Source organism: Saccostrea echinata, unplaced genomic scaffold (genome assembly GCF_033153115.1).
Source record: "Saccostrea echinata isolate AGI-Se365-2 ecotype Australia unplaced genomic scaffold, CSIRO_AGI_Sech_v1 ptg000023l, whole genome shotgun sequence".
Taxonomy (NCBI): Eukaryota; Metazoa; Mollusca; class Bivalvia; order Ostreida; family Ostreidae; genus Saccostrea; species Saccostrea echinata.
This window is the reverse complement of record NW_026889772.1, coordinates 14,821,627-14,839,031: the sequence shown is the minus strand read 5'-3', so window position 1 is coordinate 14,839,031 and position 17,405 is coordinate 14,821,627. Positions and strand designations below refer to the sequence as shown.

General features: G+C 33.4%; 1 protein-coding gene across 1 annotated transcript in view; it reads left to right on the top strand.

Moving 5' to 3' along the window:
* Nucleotides 1–17,405, top strand: part of LOC133191244 (lipoxygenase homology domain-containing protein 1-like) — a 38,977-nt gene that overhangs the window by 11,105 nt on the left and 10,467 nt on the right. Inside the window, exons 12-31 of the mRNA XM_061326998.1 lie at nt 179–565; nt 1,146–1,393; nt 2,814–2,949; nt 5,683–5,837; nt 6,004–6,161; nt 6,507–6,580; nt 6,688–6,881; nt 7,168–7,360; nt 9,351–9,511; nt 9,847–9,933; nt 10,053–10,229; nt 12,173–12,350; nt 13,528–13,694; nt 14,029–14,165; nt 14,334–14,479; nt 14,666–14,770; nt 14,972–15,080; nt 15,698–15,882; nt 16,101–16,279; nt 16,431–16,547. Coding sequence (XP_061182982.1) covers nt 179–565; nt 1,146–1,393; nt 2,814–2,949; nt 5,683–5,837; nt 6,004–6,161; nt 6,507–6,580; nt 6,688–6,881; nt 7,168–7,360; nt 9,351–9,511; nt 9,847–9,933; nt 10,053–10,229; nt 12,173–12,350; nt 13,528–13,694; nt 14,029–14,165; nt 14,334–14,479; nt 14,666–14,770; nt 14,972–15,080; nt 15,698–15,882; nt 16,101–16,279; nt 16,431–16,547 — 3,293 coding nt within the window. The remainder of the gene's footprint in view (nt 1–178; nt 566–1,145; nt 1,394–2,813; nt 2,950–5,682; nt 5,838–6,003; nt 6,162–6,506; nt 6,581–6,687; nt 6,882–7,167; nt 7,361–9,350; nt 9,512–9,846; nt 9,934–10,052; nt 10,230–12,172; nt 12,351–13,527; nt 13,695–14,028; nt 14,166–14,333; nt 14,480–14,665; nt 14,771–14,971; nt 15,081–15,697; nt 15,883–16,100; nt 16,280–16,430; nt 16,548–17,405) is intronic.

The following is a 17,405-nucleotide window of genomic DNA, read 5'->3' as shown; positions in this document are numbered from 1 at the left end:
AGATATTTTTTTAATTTGTCTTTGATATCTAAATTACTTTTGATTTGGTCACAGTTTCAGTACTTTGAAATTGCAAATCAAAAAGACTGCATGAAGCTGCAGTTGCTTAGCATTGCATTGTAGTAAAAATGCCAGGTGTAATGTCATAAAAATTTGAATACCCTTTATCTGTGAACAGGGGTACCCTATGTAATCACTGTCTCTACTGGTGATAAGAAGAACGCTGGTACCAACGCTAGGGTCTTCATCATAATGAAAGGGGGACTAAACAAAGAATCTAGTGGGAAAATCTGGCTGGATAATGGAAGTTTTGAGAGAGACAGGTCGGAAATCTTTAACATTAACCTCCAGGCTTTGTTGAGCCCTGTTCAGAGTTTGGAGGTGGGTCATGATAATAGTGGAGTGGGGGCAGGGTGGTATCTGGAACAAATTATTGTGTACTGTCCCACGACTGGCATAGAACAGGTCTTCCCATGTAAACAATGGCTGGCCATCGACAGTGAGGATGGACAGATTCAGAGGACCTTGTTTGAACAGAAGGCAATGAGACAGAAGAAAGAAAAAAGTAAGAATATTTATTGTTAAATCATAATTAATTAAATTTATTAAAAAGTTATTGCTATTTTTTTTTTTGAAAAATTATTGTGTCTTATAAATTTTTTTTGTTATACCTTTAAAAATTAGTTCCTTTATAAATCTATACTAAAAAAAGTCTAACATTTCTAATGTTTTACTGAGCGGTCATAAAAAAATCGATGTTTGACCGCAGAGTGAGATATTGGACCTTTCAATGAGATATTGGACCGCTTACATCACACTGTGGGTGGGATCAGCTAAATCTTATTTGCATTCGTTGGTATGGAAGCCAGCAAAAGATGCATGTATAACATAAATAAATAAAAGGTTTAACAAAACATTTATTGACTGTGTTATCGGGCAAAATGCATTTTGTCGACCCCTCGAACCAAACTGTTTGCCTTTGATGTAATGGCCTCAGGCGAACATTTTGGTTCTTGGGTCCGACAAACCGCATGTTGCCCTCAAACCCAGTCAATAAATGTATAATATATAGAAGGAAAATGTCTAGTTTTTCTGCTTTTAAGAAACTTAAATTCCTTGAATGTAAGTTGCATTTTTTTCTGTAGGAGTCCATTGGCACTTGTGGGTTAAAACCAGTGATGAGAGTTTGTCTGGCACGGATGCTCACGTGTTCCTCTGTCTCTACGGTACAAAGGGTAAAACAGACGAGGTTGAACTGGACAACAAGAGTGATGTGTTTGAGCAGGGCAACACTGACGAGTTTGACATACATGTATCAGATGTGGGTAAACCGTATAAGCTGCGTGTATTTCATGATGACACAAGTATGATGTCAGGATGGAAATTAGACCAGGTAAATGACATACTGAAAATTGCAGATGTCAAAATTGACATTTAGCAGTGGAAAAGATTAATTGAAGAAAATTAATTAAAACCGTACATGTATTTTTATTTTCTGCATTACTGGAGTTGACTGTATGTTAAAAAGAAATATATGTAATGAGATACCAAAAAGTGCACAAGGTTGTATGCGTGATGCTATGTGTGTATTTCTGCTGAATTTCTTTAAGCACCATGAAAAATTTATTTTTTTTTTTTTTGCTTAATACAATGCATATACAATTCCAAACTTTACTGATTACAAATCTATCAACTTAGAAATTACCAACAGAAGTAAGTATGTATATAAGGCATGTAAATGTACATATGATAGAGATATGGACTGAAAACGCATCATAGCTTTAAGTGTTTTGCTTTTTATCTCATCTTTTTTTGTTTTATAAGGCGTGATATTATGGATTTAACTGTCTTATTAAAAGTCCCTTCAATTGGTTTGATAAAGTTCTCCTACGTTCAGATAAAGTAGACAATCTAGTCCTAAGATGTAGCAAATATACCTGCATCTTGCTTTTTCATTTTTAATTCCCTTGGCTTAAGATGAAAATTTTGAATCTTAATTCTTATTTTTTTAATATACTATACTTAAAGACTAAATATTTTATATTTTCATTGGAAATTTAGATTTTTAGAAAGACAACTTTCTTCATTTACAAAAAAGTTTTATATAGCATTCTTTTTTTATTTTTGCTTTAGGTTAGTTAAGGCAAATATTCAATACATTATTTGCCAGTAGAATGTGGTACATATCTTTTTCATAAAGATTCAATTTGTCTTTGTACCAGTGTTTTATATGTGTTCGTGCTTCTCAATTTTTTCTATACATGTACATGTATCATATTTTCATCACATTTTCTTTCACTTTTGTATCTGTAGTTATGAAAAAGAAAACAAAACAAATTGATCATGTCACAATTTTGCATCTTTCAATCAGATATATTGATGTGTATTTATTATAAATTTGTTCCCAGTACACAATAAGATGTTATCTGCAGTTCAAGATAACTGTGCACGATTTAAAAGAAGATATTCACATTCCCCTGTTTAGGTAAAAGTTATTTTTTTTCTTTTTTTGTGATTCACTTAATCTTATATATCTTGAATCACAATCACAAGCAACTGCATGCTTATAATAGAGATGACGTTTAAAGAAGGTCCAATGTCAGTAATGTGAGATGGAATAATTCAGGATGACTTTTGCTCCAAACCTCATACTTGCATGCATATAGATGTACATGTCTGTATAATCAGGCATGTTTTATCATCAGAGAAGTGTCTGGTATATTTTCTATGGGAACCAATCCATTCTTTACAAAGATTTCATTAACAAATATATTCATCACAATATCTTTTATAGCACTTGTGATTTGTTTCAGATTGAGATGGAAAATATAGCCAGCAAAGAGAGATACATATTTAAGTGTGGGAAGTGGCTAGCTGTGGATGAAGGAGATCATTCCACGGTCAGGGAGATGCCTGCTGAAGGACCCCTCATCAAAAAACCCTTAGCATGTAAGCCCCCACCCCCCATCCCCCATTTGGTAGATGGTACTCTGCATTTAGAAAATGAAAGCACAATTTTCACATTTGAATATTTTTATTGAAAAATAAAAATTAATGTTGAAATAATGTATATGTAATAACATATTATTCATGATTATGTGATGATTAAGCAATAAACATTGTTTTGTCAAATTTGATTTTTACCATTTTATTAGGTCACCTGAGTGACTCAGGTGACCTATTGCTATCCGTTCTCGTCCGTCGTCGTGCGGTGTGCATTGTGTGTTAACATTTGGACATTTTTAGCTTCTTCTCTGAAACCGCTCAAACAATTTCAACCAAATTTGGCTTATAGCATTTATGGGTGAAGGGGAACAAAATTTGTGAATTTCATGGTCCATACCCCCCTGGGGCCCAAGGGGTGGGGCTAAAACCACCAAAAATAATGCAATCTTTAAAAATCTTCTTATTTACTCCTGGACATCAAGCAGTCAAACTGTTGGCATCATTGTAATAAGCATTGAGCCCTCTACCAAAATTATGAAATTCATGGCCCCAGGATCAGGAGTTCTGGTGCTAGGGCGGGGCTATATAGATCATATAGTAAAAGTGCATTGTTTCTTTGAAAATCTTCTTCTCTGCTCCTGGGTATTAAATAAAGTAACTAAGTACATAGTTATGATGAACAAGAGTGCCTCTTCCAAAATTGTGAATTTCATGGCCCCAGGGTCAGGGGTTTTGGTGTTAGGGCGGGGCTCTATTGATCATATTGTGAAATTGCATTAATTCTTTGAAAATCTTCTTCTCTGCTCCTGGATATTAAATAAACTAACTAAGAACATATTTATGATGAGCAAGAGAGTCTCTTTCAAAATTGTGAATTTCATGGCCCCAAGGGTCAGGGGTTCTGATGTTAGGGCGTGGCTCTATTGACTATATAGTGAAAATGCTTTAATTCTTTGAAAATCTTCTTCTCTGCTCCTGGATATTAAATAAAGTAACTAAGAATATAGTTATGATGAGTAAGAGTGCCTTTTCCAAAATTATGAATGTTATGGCCCCTGGGTCAGGGGTTCTAGTGTTAGGGCGGGGCTCTATTGATTATATAGTAAAATTGCATTAATTCTTTGAATATCTTCTTCTCTGCTCCTGGGTATTAAATAAAGTAACTCAGTACAGAGTTGTGATGAGCAAGAGTGCCTCTTCCAAAATTATGAATTTCATGGCCCAAGGGTCAGGGGTTCTGGTGCTAGGGCGGGGCTCTATTGATTATATAGTGAAGATGCATTAATTCTTTGAAAATCATCTTCTCTGCTCCTGGATATTAAATAAACTAACTTAGAACATATTTATGATGAGCAAGAGTGCCTCTCCCAAAATTGTGAATTTCATGGCCCCTGGGTCAGGGGTTCTGGTGTTAGGGTGGGGCTCTATTGATTATATAGAGAAGATGCATTAATTCTTTGAAAATCTTCTTCTCTGCTCCAAAATTGTGAAATTCATGGCCCTTGGGTCAGGGGTTCTGGTGCTAGGGCGGGGCTATATAGATCATATAGTGAAAGTGCATTATTTCTTTGAAAATCTTCTTCTCTGCTCTTGGGTATTAAATAAAGTAACTAAGTACATAGTTATGATGAGTAAGAGTGCCTCTTTCAAAATTAAAAATTTTATGGCCCCTGGGTCAGGGGTTCCGGTGTTAGGGTGGGGCTCTATTGATTATATAGTAAAATTGCATAAATCTTTCAAAATCTTCTTCTCTGCTCCTTGGTATTATTCAAGCAAAGGAACTGCATGGTTATAATAAGGAAGAATGCCTCTTCCAAATTGTGAAATTCATGGCCCCTGGGTCAGGGGTTAGGTGAAGGGGGGGGACTTTATTGATTATTATATTGAAAATGCATAATTTCTTTCAAAATATTTTCTACTACTGGTTATAAAGCAAAGAATTTCAAACAAGTGTATAGTTGTGATGAGCAAGGGTGCTTCTTCCAGAATTGTGAGTTCATGGCCCCTGGGTCAGATGTTCTGGTGTAAGGGTGGGGCTTTATATATTTTAATAATATAGTGAAAATGCATTTCTTTGAAAATCTTCTATGCTTCTGGGCATATTCAAGGCAAACAGAGTAGAAGTTTTAATATGCAAAGGTATTTTTACCAGAATTTTGAACACCTGGACCATTTAGTCAAGTGTTCTGGTCCTGCCCTGTGCTCTATTAACTTGTATTCTGCTGAGCAAAGTTATTCCCTTTTGCCATTCACCTTTGATAATTAATCACTGTAAACAATGTATTTGAAAGGTTAATAAAATACGAGAATTATGCAAGAATATTTATTGTAAAATACAAAAAGTACTTTCACAGTTTAATGATCGGGTAGACTTGGAAATAATAGCTGAATGAAATTGAGACAAAAATAACTTATCTTTTTAAATGTTCTTCAAAGGCCAAGAGAGGCCACTGTGAGAAGTAATAATATGGGGTTAAAAAATAGACATTTTGTTAAAAAGTCTGCATGGTAATAGTGATAAATGGGGGACAGATAGATACTAGACCAATTATTTTGTTGATGCTAACCATACTATATTTCTTGTTTTTGGGCAACAAAGCTTCATTTATCAGTGTATGGATCCTCTAAATTGTTGTATTGTACTCAGGTGACCGTTAAGGCCCTTGGGCCTCTTGTTAATATTGGTTGAGGTTATGAGGTTGGAATTATAATTTTGAGACTATTTTCTGTTTTCAGTGGTTAAGTACACACTTGAGGTTTACACTGGGAAGAAGTCGCGGGCGGGAACAGATGCCAATGTGTTTATCTGTATTTTTGGGGAACTTGGAGACACTGGTAGACGATGGCTGACACATTCCTCTACCAACATTAACAAGTTTGAGAAAGGACAGGTAATGGCTTTACAGATATCTGTATACAATTGCATTAATGTATTTAAAGTGCTTTAAGTCACAAGTTACCATTTTTAGCTTCGTCTCATTTTGCTATTTGCAAGGTTTTTGTCTTTAAGTTTGAGCAAGAGGAACTTTTTACAGTGTTCTGAATTGTTTCTTTCAGTGTGATATATTTGAAATCGAGGCTGTGACCTTGGAGAAAATAAAGAAAATAGAAGTAGGGCATGATGGTAAAGGTTTAGGAGCAGGCTGGTACCTTGAAAAAGTCGTCATCAAGCGTCCAGACAAACCAAAATATGATGTCAGCATCGACTGTAGTTCGTAAGTGTTAAGGGAAATAACTCTGTTCATATTTGAAGATGCATGTGAAGTTTCTGAATTTTCTTGAGAATAAAATTGTTCCTAATCAGTCAATTACGCTTTTGCATCTTTTAAGAATCTACTCAGAATATATGTGAACAATAGTCATGAAAATAATAGGTAATATTATTTGATTGAATAAAAAATTTGCATCTATGAAGGGAAAGAGGATGTGTTTTCATACCACATTTGATTTTCTTATGGAAGACATATGGTCTAATACCATCTGTGTCCATGTTAATTCCATGAATATACTTGTACTACTTTCTTTGATAAAAACATGTACCTTTTTATTTTTGCTTTCAGATGGCTGGCATCAGATGAGGAATCAGGGCATATCGTGAAGGAGTTCTTAGTGTCAGGGTCCCAGTTATTGGGAAGTAAGTATTGAAGAATTTTGAGTAGCTTGATCAGTACAGGTTTGAAAATGTACTATTTCTAACCTGAATAATATTATATTACTACAAAGCATTGCCTTGATTTTTAGAGACCACTTACAATGTGTATGTGAAGACGGGAGACGTGGCACAGGCAGGAACGGATGCTAATGTCTATCTCAAAATATTTGGAGAAAAGGGAGACACAGGAACTTTGAAGCTGGAAAATGCTGAATCTACCTCAAACAAGTTTGAGAGAAATCGAACTGATCACTTCATTCTTAATGCTGAAGATATTGGAAAGGTATGTTGAGAGAAGAGAATGAACATGATGAAAACTTTGCAAATGATCAACATCGTAAATAAAAAGAATAATATTATTCTACTGAGTCTGTAGCATATATGCCATCAGAGGAAAAGATTTCTTATGTTAAGACTAATATATCTGCAAAATATTTTTTTTTTTCAAAGTTATTCTACATTTTCATGTCAAAATTTTTAAGTGTCTCTTATTAAAATGAAAAACTTAATGATTAATTCTCTGTGTATTAATGGAGTGATACAAAGATTTTGAATATAATTTGTTGTAGATCAAGAGAATCAGAGTTGGACATGATGGAGCCAATTTTGGCTCAGGTTGGTTTTTAGATGAGGTTCGCATTGACATTCCCTCCCACGGACAGCAGTATGTGTTCGCGTGTCACCGGTGGCTAGACAAAAATGAAGGAGATGGAGAGATTGAAGTAGAACTTGAACCATCATTTAAAGAGGATAGAGAGAAGAGTAAGTTACTTCCTCCTTAGATGAGTGAAATAAAATGATATAAGACACTTGTACATGTACATGAAAATCCCCTTCTGTTCTCACTATTATTGTTCCAAATAAAATACACTTTTCTGCTAGTCTAGTATAATGCTTGCAATTAACCCTGATCAGAAAGCAGAGTTTTGTAAATTTTGAACTTAATTTTTTGAATCTGTTTTTGCCTGTTAAAAACTGAATATGCCAATGTCTATTTGACTGTTGAGATTGTCTTATTCATATATTAATTTTTAATACCCTTATCTTTTTGGAATACCTGTATCACCTACTTTTAAAAGGTTTAAAACAGCATATCTTGTAATGGAGAAAATAAATGTTTGTTTTTGACATAAATTTTAACCAGCAATATTGTATGTCAGGAATAAGATGCAGGGGCCTTCGAAGGCTTTGTGCAAGTAAGCAATGACATTGAATTCGTGTGAAAGTAACACACTACTTCAAACTTCTGTGCAACGAAGATGAATTTTCTGCAGCCACCACTTTTTGCACTCTCAACAGGAGTTTTCCCCCTTCATTTGCCATTAATTAATTATGAAATGACAATTTTTCTTTTTTGGAATGAAGTTTGTGATTTTTATTTAATTCACTATTCACTTGATGATTTTAAATGTTTTTGTAGAAGTGAAAGGAGGTAAATGTGTGCAAGTAAAAGTTTATGTGAGAGAAAACAATTGTTAATTGTTCATAATAAATTGTTGGCATTAAAACTAACTCAGAGATTTCAACGTTTTGATAAATCCAGATTTTTTATGTATCAACTGGGAAATCAAAATGAGAATTTAATTTGAGCAGAGCTGATATTTTCATTCACCAATTAAAGCTTAAGGTTTCAATTATTAAAATTGTCATGTAATTGTTTTTGTTCAATTCTTTTATCCCAAACTATATGGCTGATTCTGTGTTAAGGGATTGATGGTTTCTTGAAACAAACTATTCTGACTTCTTTCTGAAAATCAGATGTTAAATGATAGCAAGGGCCACTTGAAGACGTTGATCAGACGTGAATCAGAACTGAAAAAAATAACATGGAGGCATTGTTATAAGATTTATATATTATTCTTTGTAAGAAAACTCACACATAGGTCTCTTGTTGGAAGTGATTATGTTTTAATCTCAGTGTGAAACTACCATTAGACATTAGAATGGATTGAGCAATTAATTGCTAGCAGAGTTGTAAGAATGAATGATGCTTTTCTTTTTTTTTTAAATTTGATTTTAAACAAGTGAAAACAAGTATGGAATTTTGTTTATATTTTATGTGAGAAGGATCTTTGTTGTTTTCAACATCTTCAAAGTTTAACAGCATAGACTTTGTACATTCTTTATGCTTTTTCTTTTTGAATTTGAAATGTAGCACCAGCTGTTGACCAAACAGTGAATCTTGACTGTAGCAAAGATGGTTTGTAAAGTGAAAATTTGCATGAGGATTTTTATTGCTTTTTGTGCATAAAGTTGACCCACTTTGATTTATTTAAAAGTCTGAGACTTTTTTTTAAAGCTTAATTATTTTATAGGATCTTTATGAATCATAGAGCCCAGTGTGCTTTATGCTTCAAAGTATGCATGATTATTCATTGATCATGTTTATAAAATAGACTCAAGCTATATAATATTTTCCCTGTAGCATTTTCAAATTTTCTTGTATCTTATAGATATCATTTAAAATTGAATACTTATTTTGGACTATGTGAACTTCTTTTAGATGTAGATGCTGAGTCTTGCATGAACATGCAGTATAAAGTGTTGTTTTCATAGTGGTAAACCAGTACAACAAACATTATAATTGAAAATTCAAAGATTGAAAAGATAAAATTGGAATAAAAGCTAATTTTTTGGAATGATTTAGTACATGTACTCTTTATTTGTATATGTTTAATCTTTGTATTTTCCGTAGACTTGAAGCCTTTAAATATTTACTAGTGAGTTTTAGTTCTTTGATCTTCCTTTTCAGGAATTCCTTATGAAGTTACCGTTTGGACCAGTGATATCTCTAAAGCTGGAACTGATGCCAATGTTTTCCTACAGATGTATGGAACAGAGGGGAAAACTGACGAGATTGTGCTCAATAATAGATCTGATAATTTTGAACGTGGAATGAAAGAGAAGTTTAAGGTAAAAATTTGACTCCCACAGTAACAAAGAGTTATTAAGTGTGATGTAGAAAAAACATGCAGGTATATAAATTCTGTAACACGTTAAATATGCTAGCAATACCTGTCTTCGCTTAATACATTATTTTCAAAAAAGACAACTCAATTTCTTATTTTTACCTAGTATCAATTTTATGACCCCCCCTCCCCCCTTTTACAACAAATACTGTGTTACAAAATCCATCAGAAATTTTGTTTCATATCCAAATATCAATTACAGATGTAATATTTAAATTATGTTGAATTCTGAGATTATCATAGGTATTGTGTGAATCTTAATGCATATGGTGTTTGTAGATTGAGCAAAAGGACATTGGGGACCTGCTGAAGATTAGAATTGGACATGATGGTAAAGGATTTGGAGCTGGTTGGCACTTGGAAAAGGTATGATATATATATATCCTATATATTTCACAGAAATTGATTTTGATTTTAAATTGTCTTGTGAATTTGTATTTTAGTTTAAAATGAATAAACTTGGAAAACTGTGGTATTGTTTTCAGTTGCTGATCCAAAGAAAGCCAAAAGCAGGAACCAAAAAGAGATCAAAATCGAGCAAGTCTTCTGGAGCCAATGCTGCATATGAGAGAAGACAGTCACTGATTCAGCAGAATGAGGATCAGGATTCTGACAGTAGTTCCTCCTCCTCCCCCACCCCCAGGCGCAAGAGAAGCCTCAGGGTTAGTTGTGGTGTTTTTGCACTTCTCACAGTAAAGCATTCGATTTTTTGTGTGAATACTGTAGATAGAAACAAGCTGATGTTTGCTGCAGTATGCATGAATGTTTATTGAGAAGAGGGGTGCATTTTTCACATATTTTTTTAATACTGATAAAAAAAGCAGTAATTTTCTTCATTTTTGAATACATGTATTATTATACCCCACGCAACAAGTTGTGGGGGGTATAATGTTTTTGACCCGTCCGTCTGCAGTCAGTCAGTCAGTGTGTCAGTCAGTCAGTGTGTCAGTCAGTCAGTCCGTCAATCCTGTTTTTTTGTCAGCGCAACTCCTCATAAACCGCTGCACAGAATTTCGTCAAACTTTGCAGATATTTAGGACACAATGTGTAGAGATGTGCATATTACCAGGAAATTCCGATTCCTTTATTTTTTCTGGGAATTTCGGCACTTTTCAACTTAGATTTTTGGCCATATCTTGAATAAAGAGAGGAACAGTTTGTCAGCACAACTCCTCATATACCACTGCACAGAATTTGGTTAAACTTTGCAGATATTTAGCACACAATGTGTAGATATGCATATTACCAGGAAATTCCGATTCCTTTATTTTTTCTGGGGATTTCGGCACTTTTCAACTTAGATTTTTGGCCATATCTTAAATAAAGAGAGGAACAGTTTGTCAGCGCAACTCCTCTTAAACCGCTGCACAGAATTTGGTTAAACTTTGCAGATATTTAGTACACAATGTGTGGATATGCATATTACCAGGAAATTCCGATTCCTTTATTTTTTCTGGGAATATCGGCACTTTTCAACTTAGATTTTTGGCCATATCTTGAATAAAGAGAGGAACAGTTTGTCAGCACAACTCCTCATATACCACTGCACAGAATTTGGTTAAACTTTGCAGATATTTAGCACACAATGTGTAGATGTGCATATTACCAGGAAATTCCGATTCCTTTATTTTTTTCTGGGAATTTTGGCACTTTTCAACTTAGATTTTTGGCCATATCTTAAATATAGAGAGGAACAGTTTGTCAGCGCAACTCCTCTTAAACCACTGCACAGAATTTGGTCAAACTTTGCAGATATTTAGTACACAGTGTGGAGATGTGCATATTACCAGGAAATTCTGATTCCTTTATTTTTCTTGGAATTTCGGCACTTTTCAACTTAGATTTTTGGCCATATCTTGAATATAGAGATGAACAGTTTCTCAGCGCAACTCCTCTTAAACCACTGCACAGAATTTGGTCAAATTTTGCAGATATTTAGTACACAGTGTAGAGATGTGCATATTACCAGGAAATTCCGATTCCTTTATTTTTCTGGGAATTTCGGCATTTTTCAACTTAGATTTTTGGCCATATCTTGAATATAGAGATGAACAGTTTGTTAGTGCAACACAAGATCTTGGATAGTTCTCAACCCCCCCCCCCCCCCCCCCCCAAATTGGTGCTTTGCCTTAAATAATTTCATAAGTACAGTATATAAACAAATTCATATGACTACATCATAATTTTGTTTCCATCAATTATTTAAATGTGTAAATTGTCATGTGTTGGACATGGACTTACACTCATTAACAAATCAAAATCACTGAGGAATTTAAATAACAGTTTGTCAGCATAACTCCAGCACTGAATTTCCTGAAACTTTGTAGGTATTTCAGACATAATGTATGGATTTGTATATTACCAAGAAATTTTGATTCCATTATTTATCTAGAAACTTTAGCCCAATTAAATTTGTAATATACAAAGATTTGAATGTCCTTATTCATGTATGCAAGAAGTTTTGATGTGATGATTTTTTGCAAGTAATGCCCCTTTTTGAATTATTATACTGTGTATTTAAAACATGTTGCATTGTTGAGTTTTGGGGGAGCGTGGGGTATGTGAGCTTGCTCACTTTTTCTTTCATTTTTATATCTGATAACAGAAAAAGCCTGATCTGAAGACAGTAGAAGAAGAAGAGGAAGTTTATGATGGAGAGGAGACGATTGATTATTGGTTCTACATCAACAAGTGGTTCGCAACTGATGAGGATGACAAACAGATTGTCAGGGAATTTGTCCCCACTGACAAAGATGGAAGACCTCTTAAAAAAGCCCTTGATGGTAGTTAATTCATGCTCTTACAGATTTCTTGTTACTTATCATAGTGTCAGCTCATTTCGGATCACATTTTCATTTACTTCTCACAATGTCATAAAAGATCAAGATAGGTTAATTTTAATAATTTTGCAAACACAAAGACTTTTTGTATTTAGATGCCATATTGATTTGTAATGAACTAGGGATGTCAAAATATTTATTTTCCTTAGTCGATTATTCAGTTGCATTATTCGAACGATAGTCGAATATTCGGAATATTTCCTGGAAAAAAAAAAATTTCAAACTTCACTGGTACATGACGTATTTATAACTCAAAAATCCTTTTACTTAAATATATTTAAAAGAACCATGAAAATTAATGCAACGTAACGTGTGGATAACATGATTATATGAAATGAATTTGGAAACCTAATTCTCTTAATTATCCAAAATGTATGGTTTCCGCGTCAATAGAAATCAGTAATCGGTCTGTACATGCAGTAACTTTTTATTTTAGTAAGCATGAAAAAATTGCCAACTGTTATTTTTTTTTAAGCTTATTATGAAATAAATTGGGGGGGGGGGGGGTAATCTCACACTTTTTACACGTCATATGCCTATGAAATTATTAAACAGTTAGATACTTCTTATTGAATTATCGATTGCTCTTGCTATCAAAATGTCCGTAAACGGTTTAAAATGTAAGCGAATTGTTTTAATAATTATCGACGTGTCAAAACATGTCACAGCTATGGTTTGTTCCTTGCATTTGAGCAATCTTAAAATAACAAAAGATAATTGATACATGGTATAAGATCAAGTCCAATTAATATTTTTACAAACAAACCCCAGTATATTAGTGGGTAATTTATTACAAAAACAACACAGGCCGTTACTGACAAATATTTCTCGCAGTAGTGAAGCACTTATAATTAGTATACTTTCTAAACGTACATAGAAAATCAACTGTTTTTTGTTGAGAAAAATTATCTTATCGGCTGTCTCTGAGGAAAGACAGTTTCTCAATTTTGTGATGAGAATTCCATCTTGTTATTACTCTTTTATTGCATTTATTTAATTATAATAATATTCGAATGTCGTTTCATTATTCGATTGTCGGTCCATTCGACTAATAGTCGAATAGTCGACTATTCGTTGACATCCCTATAATGAACATTTTGTGTGTTTTTATCTTTTGTAGATGTAGAATATATAGTGAGAGTGTACACTGGTAAAGTCAGCGGGGCTGGTACGGATGCTAACGTATTTGTGACACTGTTTGGCAGCTATAAAGATAATCCTATTGACTCCGGGGAAAGACAGCTCAAAAACAGCAGCACAAATATCAACAAGTTTGAATCTGGACAGGTACACCTTAAAACTAACAGTTTTACTGTAAAACTTGAATGATTTTAGTGCAACTGGGGAGGACAATATAAGGGAGTGAGTCATCAGATGTAATTCAGCATGTGGATAATCCCCTTTCAAACACCCATTTCTTTCAGAAAAAAAGCTTGCAAGCAAGTTTAAATGACAAATGCATTTGAAATATTATGGTCAAATAGTTATACAAATGTAGGAGAAAGATGAAAACAAAGATGATGCACTCTTATTATTAGGGCTTGATATTATTTATTCAGATACTCAACTTCTTTAACATAAGTGTTAGATGTCTTGTCTTACTAATATGCTCAATTTGTAGGAGGATATTTTCACGATAAAGGCTGTGGAACTTGGAGCGTTGACCAAGTGTCGTATCCGTCATGACAACTCGGGTCTGGTGGGGGCCGCGTGGTTCTTAGACAGAGTAGAGGTAGAGGATACCAAAAACAAGAAAACGTAAGTATTGAAAGTACATATAATTACTAGTAGTTAAAAATATACTTAGTAGCAAGAATACCATTGAAGCAGTATTTACATCATTGGGAACTCTAAAAAACAAAAAAAAGAATATTGCACAAAAGCTGTCAGAATTTTTGAATATAGAATTTTAACCTTTGACCCTAGGTACTACTTCCTGTGTCAGCGCTGGCTAGCAACAAACAAAGATGATGGACAGATATGTCGAGAGCTGGTCCCTGTAGACAAGTCAGTACTGAAGAAACTGGAGCGGCAAGATTCTGCCAGAATGGAGGTCGCTCTGGAAACTAAAGGTACACAATCCCTGTCAGTATGTGGATGTAAATTTTCAGAAAATTTATGTTGTTGCTTGTATTTTATTGAAAGAAAGATACATTGTATTTTCAAAATTTTTATTGTAATTCTCTTTGTTGTGCAATCTTAGTTAATGACTGTCTATAATAATTATGAATTCTGGTTAATTGAGTGATACATTTCAGCTGCCTTGACTACCTACCATGTTCATGTGATTACTGGAAAAGAGTTTGGATCTGGTACAAATGCCAATGTATTCGTCAAGCTTTATGGTGACAAAGATCAAACAGGTTTGTTGCTATCTATGTAGAATTATTGCCAATATTAAAGCATTATAATTTATTGGTATTCAGTTGGTAAAAGAGAAATATATCACTTATGTCACATTTTCAGTGAAAATTAAAATGCTTGCTTTCTTTCTTGTCCCTTAAAACTGTTTTTAAATGCTCAAATGAAGCAAAATTAAGAGACTTAAATGTGTGAATTTTTAGATAAGATTCCCTTGAAGTCTTCTCTGACATATTCTGACAAGTTTGAGGCAGGACATGATGATGAGTTTGTATTAGAAGTTGTCAACATAGGAGAACTTCAGAAAATTATGTAAGTATTCAAATTTCTAACATTTTAATATTTTGAATTAGCTTGTGGAAAATTCATTTCATTCATATAATATATATAGCTGACCTGGTAAAATGAATGAGGATGAAATATATATATGTAATGTATTAGAATAATATGTTTTGAAACAAAAGCTAAAAGGCTTCATTCATAATTAAGCAAAAGTTACATTTTAAAAGTAAGAAAAACTGAAAACCCAATTTTTTATGTACAGTTTTTGAAGTAGAGGTAACTACTTCAATCATCAGGCTTCCCTGTTAGAATAAATGAGATGGACAATTACCAGAAATATAAAGTTGATCTTTAATTCTGCATTTTTAAGAGACTTCTGTTTGACAGATACTGACAATGCTCTTGATGAAAATTACTACTTCATCTCTTAGTGCAATCTAAGTCACTCTTTGGGATGTAAGAGAGACTTTTTTGGAGGGGAGGGAGGTTAATAAGGCATTTTGGTATATTATGCAAATTTAAAAACACTAAAAATTCAATATATGGAATTCTTGGCCCATGGAGACTTGTTTTTGTTTTTTTTTAATTGTGTATAAAATAATTTCATAACAATTTATAATACATATACTATACCCTATTGACTTCAGTATTAGCCATGATGACTCTGGATTCCGCTCGGATTGGTTCTTGGAGAAGGTCATCATTGATTGTCCATCTCTAGGAAAATCCTGGACATTTCCCTGTAACAGATGGCTGGCTAAAGGAAAAGATGACGGGAAGATTGAAAGGGAACTCTTTCCTCAGGATCTGGAAACAGAAGAATATATCCCTTGTAAGTCTATAATTACATATACATGTAGTGTTATCTTACACCAGAATTATTCTATACAAATTTATATACACTGAAATCTTGCAAGATAAATAAATTATTTTTTTTCTAATTTCAAGATTTCAAGAAATATTTTTGAATCATATTTTAAACATTTTCAGAAATAATAATAAAATATGTAATATATGCCATCTAAATTATTTTTTTTCATTTTATCTTAGGTATCCCATATGAAATCAAAACCTTCACCAGTGACAAGTCAGGGGCTGATACTAGTGCTGATGTGTATGTTCAGCTGTTTGGTAAAGACATGCAGTGTACTCAACAAAAATCACTGTGTACCAAGCAAGAGAGGGCAGGAAAGTTCAAAAAGGGTCAAGTGGACGTTTTTGTGGTTGAGGTATCTACATTGTAGATTTAATGAACTAAATACATTTAATGGTTTTTTTTTTAATGTTTACACAATTTGCAAGTTTTGAAAAAAAATATTTTGAAATCTAAATGATCAAAATCATTTTATTAAAAGATTAATTTACCTTAAATGTTTGCAGCTGGAAGATGTAGGGGAGATAACTAAGTTACGTATTGGCCATGACAATGCTGGTCTGTTTGCTGGTTGGCATCTGGAAAAAGTGGAAGTGCGAACACTGAATGACACTACTGGCAAGGTAATATATATAAAGTGTAGATAAAGCAGACTTTTCAATGTAGAATAAGTATATTGCTATAATTGGTCCAGGACTGTATATGTAGACATACAAAATTTGAATATGAAGTCTAGATAAACAAAAATTTTAATGTACTGTAGAATAAGTATATTGCTATAATTGGTCCAGGACTTGATATGTATAGACATGCAAATTTTAAACCTGGCTTGGATTACAAACACATTATTGATGACAATATGGTTCTTAAAGAAATAATCAATAATGAAAGTATAAGGTTTTGAACTTCTTTTCTCAAAAAGTCAAAGAATTGTAAATAAAGATGATCTTGTTTTCATCCATTTGATAATGTCTTATTTAAAATTTGACTTTATAAAGGGATCTCGTAGGACACGTGTAACTCAGGTTTGTGGAAGCACTTGGTAGAAATTCTGTTCATACTTTCAGCTTTTAAATCCCACAACATATTTGTGCTTCTGTTTAGAATCTATCAATACATTATTTTTATTGATCCTCTTAAGTTCACAAAGATATGTGGTCTTTAATACTGTAAATCAACATCTGTTTGTTAATTAGAGCAAGATCATTATTCCAGCTGTCTCTAACTTTGGAATATTTGCCATCACTGAATGATAAATTAGTAGATATCTTTTGTATTCATTTATGCGCATCAAAAATTCTAAAAGTGGTTAAAAAGAGTTGCATCAGAGATTGGATGACTAATGTTGTCATATATAGATGTTGGTTTACAGTTTATACTAATTGAGAGCACTGAACTTTACTGAATTTATAAGAAATGTGGATTCTTTTTATACCAGACTATTTTCCTATTAGATCTTCATATTCTTGTCTTGTGTTACC